The sequence below is a fragment of the Gavialis gangeticus genome, unplaced genomic scaffold (assembly GCF_001723915.1).
Source record: "Gavialis gangeticus isolate Ggan-Ray unplaced genomic scaffold, GavGan_comp1, whole genome shotgun sequence".
Lineage (NCBI taxonomy): Eukaryota > Metazoa > Chordata > Crocodylia > Gavialidae > Gavialis > Gavialis gangeticus.
Genome location: NW_017728991.1, coordinates 7,987,499 through 7,991,684, shown reverse-complemented (window position 1 = coordinate 7,991,684; position 4,186 = coordinate 7,987,499). Strand labels below are relative to the sequence as shown.

At 41.7% G+C, this 4,186-nt stretch overlaps 2 protein-coding genes across 2 annotated transcripts in view; one reads left to right on the top strand and one right to left on the bottom strand.

Annotated features, from left to right (window-relative positions):
• The window catches only part of CRLF3 (cytokine receptor like factor 3), a 21,242-nt gene extending 21,220 nt beyond the window's left edge, over positions 1 to 22 (bottom strand). The window contains exon 1 of the mRNA XM_019515101.1: positions 5 to 22. Coding sequence (XP_019370646.1) covers positions 5 to 22 — 18 coding nt within the window. The remainder of the gene's footprint in view (positions 1 to 4) is intronic.
• The window catches only part of ATAD5 (ATPase family, AAA domain containing 5), a 27,081-nt gene continuing 22,901 nt past the window's right edge, over positions 7 to 4,186 (top strand). Inside the window, exons 1-3 of the mRNA XM_019516983.1 lie at positions 7 to 95; positions 1,404 to 3,208; positions 3,577 to 3,664. Coding sequence (XP_019372528.1) covers positions 21 to 95; positions 1,404 to 3,208; positions 3,577 to 3,664 — 1,968 coding nt within the window. The 5' untranslated portion in view covers positions 7 to 20. The remainder of the gene's footprint in view (positions 96 to 1,403; positions 3,209 to 3,576; positions 3,665 to 4,186) is intronic.

Sequence of the window (4,186 nt, the reverse complement as noted above, 5' to 3'; positions counted from 1 at the left end):
CCGCTGAGGGAGCGCGGGGCATGGTGGGCAGGGTGGCTGTGGCCGCGGCCCCCCCGGGCGGGGGCGGGGACTCGGATGCGGATGCGGATGCGCAGGTGAGGCTGCTCCGACGGGCCCCGCCGGGTCTGCATGGGCTCCCCCACGGGGCCTGTCAGGGCGCTTGCTGAGGTGGGCCGCAGCCGCGGGGACGAGGCTTTTGGGGTAGGAGCGCGGAAGGCCCTCCTGGGAACGGGTTGTCACCTGCAGTTGAAACCGGGGCGTCCACAGGACTGGGGGGGAAGCTCCCACAGGATCGTCCTCGTGGACTCGGGCGCCGCAAAGGGCCTGCGAGTCATCAAAGTTGAAGTCTTATTTTATTTTTTAATAATTTCGAGGCAAGCAGGGGCTGATAGCAAACCCCAGTGTGGGGTGAGATGCTCTGAGGGTGACCTGGGTCCAACCCAAATGGTCGTAAGTGTGAGAGGCTTTTACTAGCGTTGATCGTGCGACTCACAGATCCGATCGTTCTCACGCTCGTGTCTGGTCGTAGCCCCCAGCCGAAATAAAAGGTGTGGTCTCTGAGAGCTGCGTAGTTGTTTGCAGGCGAAACGCAGCGAAAGCTATGAGCTGGACTCGCTCTTCGGACGGGAGGCTCGAGGCTTGGAGTTGCGAACTGCTCAGTTCCCCACAGGAAGTTATTACAAAACTACACTTGTTCCTTGTGGCTCTGGTTTCATCGGGAGCGTGACAAATTGATGGTCAAATGGACGCGTAGCAAGGGTTTCTCTTCCTTAGAGATGAAACAGGGTGCTGCCCCTTTCCAAAGAAAGTTTGAATGTGTCATTCCTTTTCCTTGAGATGTGATAAGTCTGCATGTTGCAGTAAAACCATGGGGATTAGGTTGCTGTTGAGCTGAGTGCTCTACGAAGAGATACTCTGATTGTTGCCCTGAATCATGGCTAATTTTTCCTGTAGATACACTTCTTTAACTAAGAAATAAACTTTCAATGGGCAGACCTTCCACTTCCATGTAAAGAGCAATCTAATTTACATTTGTACTTTAATGCTGATACCATGAGAGAGAGTAAACAGGAGGGAATGAGGGAGAAGGAGAGGGGGGCTGCGCGCAGGTTCAGTGGGTCTGTCACGTAAGCACAGCTCGAGGTGAAGACCCTTAAATTCCCTATTTACAAAGATGCTGGCTTGCTTTATTTACAGGTTTAGATGTCTTTTGGAAAGATGGTGGTAATGTTGAATCGTACAGTTTTAAAGTATCGATGTGACTTTCCTCTGAGAGAGGGAGTGACCTCGACTTCAGAATTGTTTCTCTCCCGAAGAGTCTAACAATATAATATTCGATGTTACTGTCATGCATATCTGATTCAGTCTTTTAATGAAAATTAATGTTGATTTGTCATTGCTAGCCATGCAAAAAACGAAGAGAGGAAGATCCTCCCATAAAAACCATTACAAAATATTTTTCACCATTAGCAAGAAATGTGGATAGAGTGTTGTCACCACCAAAATCTAACAACATATTGGATTATTTTAAAAAGACTCCTCCTACAAATGAGAAGATCACTTTACCTGTTGCATCTGGAGAAAATAAAATAAGTCCAGCTGACCAGCTCAGTGCTGGCAGCAAAGATTCTAAATTGACTTTGAAAACTTCTTCAAAGCTGAAGAGAAAAGGGAAGAGAGTTAACTTAAATAATAAATTGAAAGAGATGCAAATACCTGACAACGAATGTGTGATAGAAATTACCAGTGATGACAGTAGAGAAACAATAGAACCAAAGGAAGATTGCTTGGAGGCTGATATTGTTGCCAGCAGTAGTTCTACCTCACTCGTGCAAAAATATGTAGAAGGGCCAGCAGAAGACGAGCAGCAAAGCAAAGAGTCTCCAAATGCTGTCACTTGCAGAAAAGATGCAAAGAAAACTGGCTCTGAACTAAATGGAACAAAAAATAAACTAAAAAGATCAAGAAAGAGGAAGCACAAAGATGATTTGGATTTGTCCAAAAGTTTCTCCTCTGAAAACCAGCTGAATGAAAAGTCTACAAAGGAATGTCAAGATAAAAAACAAATCTTGCATCTTACAACAATAGAAAGTCAAAATACTCCAAGTCTTGAAAGTAATGTGGAGAAGGCATCCCAGTTGACCGATGGCACAATCACAGTATCATTTGAGGACTTTTTGAAAAGTCAAGAAGAAAACATGAATCATATTCAGGAAGCCAAAATGCCAACATTAGACAGTACTATTACAGCAGATGAAATGGACAAGGGTGATAGTACCAGTGACCCTGAAAACTGCAAAGGATCCCAGCAGCTTCCACTTAGAACTGTGACAGTCCTTGCACAAGTTCATCCTGTTCCCCCCAAATCTGCCTCTCTCCTAAAAGAGCAAAAAGCTTCTAGAAAAATAGCTTCTATCTTTTTGAAGCATAAAGGGTCTGAAATTGAAAAAGAAAGTAGTCCAGATATCTTAGAGAATGAACAGACTGATCAGATTTCTCAGAAGAGAAAATCTAATGTAGTTATAGAGGAGGAAGAATTGGAGTTAGCTGTCCTAGAAGCTGTAGGTCCTGAAGCTGCAAAGCCAAAATGTACTGTAGAAGAAAGACACCAGTTCATGAAAGCTTTTAAACAACCAGTTTCTGATATAGTGAAAAGCGGAGTAAAAAAAATACCTGGGAAAGTAAAGGAAATTAATGAAAAGTCTTCAAAACAAAAACAGGGAATAGAAGAAGGTGAAGTTGTCTCAAATAAAAGACTGGAAAGTGAAATACCAAAGGTTTATGCCAACAAACATTCACATGGTCATACTGAAAATGGTAGCATTCCAAAGGAGAGAACCAGTAAACTTAAAAGGAAAAGAAAGAAGGTGTTGGAGACCAAGGGAACAAATATTCTTATTCCAAATAGTATTAGTCATAATGAAGATGAAAGTATAAAGGATAATGTTCAGATTGAGAAAACAAGCTCAGATAGTATAATAATTTTGAATCCAAAAAAGAAGAAATTAAGGAGAAGTGTAAGGCAAAAGACAGTGGAAACATCCAAAAATATTACACCTGAAAAATGTAGGCTTAGAGACGCTCTTTCTGAAGATGCACTAGATGATGGTCCTCTCCAGGCTTCTACTCCAAAAGCAAACAGTAGGGATAAAAATATATATAAGGCTGAGGTGATTACTGTACCCTATGATGCAAAGAGCCCAATAAGGTAAAAGTTTCAGTTTTAAGAATGTCTTGTATTTTGCTTAAGTATGGCTTTTATGTTCTGAAATACTGGGGGCGCAGGGGCGTTGTTTTTAAATGTTCATCAATAAGGGTGAGGTTATAGATGGGTGGATTGGGAAGCATTTCTAGGTATCCTATAAATGTAATGGATCAGTTGAATAGCAATATATAACTGATTTCTTTAACTTATTCTAGGATTAAAAGAAGGAAAAATATATCTGGCCAGTTTATTGATTTAAGATTTTTTTTCCTTCCACTTAGAGCAGGATATTTTAAATCTACTGAATCTGAGGTTGAGAGAGGTATCTTTTTATTTAAAAAATAAATTTCATCATGTTTTTCCCTATTTAGAATGAGATTTACTCGAATCGGTGCATCTAAAAAATCAAACAAAACTGAAGCAAAGGAAAACGAGGAATATATTCCAAGTAGTATTAAGGTAACTTAAATAAGGAAGTCTGCATTTCACTTTCTGTGTTTGAAAGATCACTTGTTAAATATTGAACTGTGTACATAATATTGTGTAACATCAGCCACCTGAAACCTCAAAATCCAAAATGAGGCCACTTGCACTATGAACTATTGCAGAATTTAAATTTGTTTTAAATAAAATCTGGAACGGGAATGTAATCGAAGGTGGTTTTCTTCCTTCCTGAATGTGCAGATGAATGGCTCCAATGGATGCCAAATTCCTGCAGAGTGAAATGGAACTTTTCAGTTTCTCTGGTTGGGATACTGTGGAAAGCAGTGTAAGTGTCAAGGCGCACTTGTACATGTGCTCCAGGTTGGGGGGGCGGGGACGACACAACATGCTTTTAATGAGAGCGGCTCTGAGAGCCACTCTAATTAAAACACCTAGATTGCCCTGTTCATCAGTGTCCCTGCACAGAAAAAATGACTGCAGGGACCTTGTAAAGTGCCCTGCCGCCATTTTTCAGTGCAGGGACGCTGATGCACATGA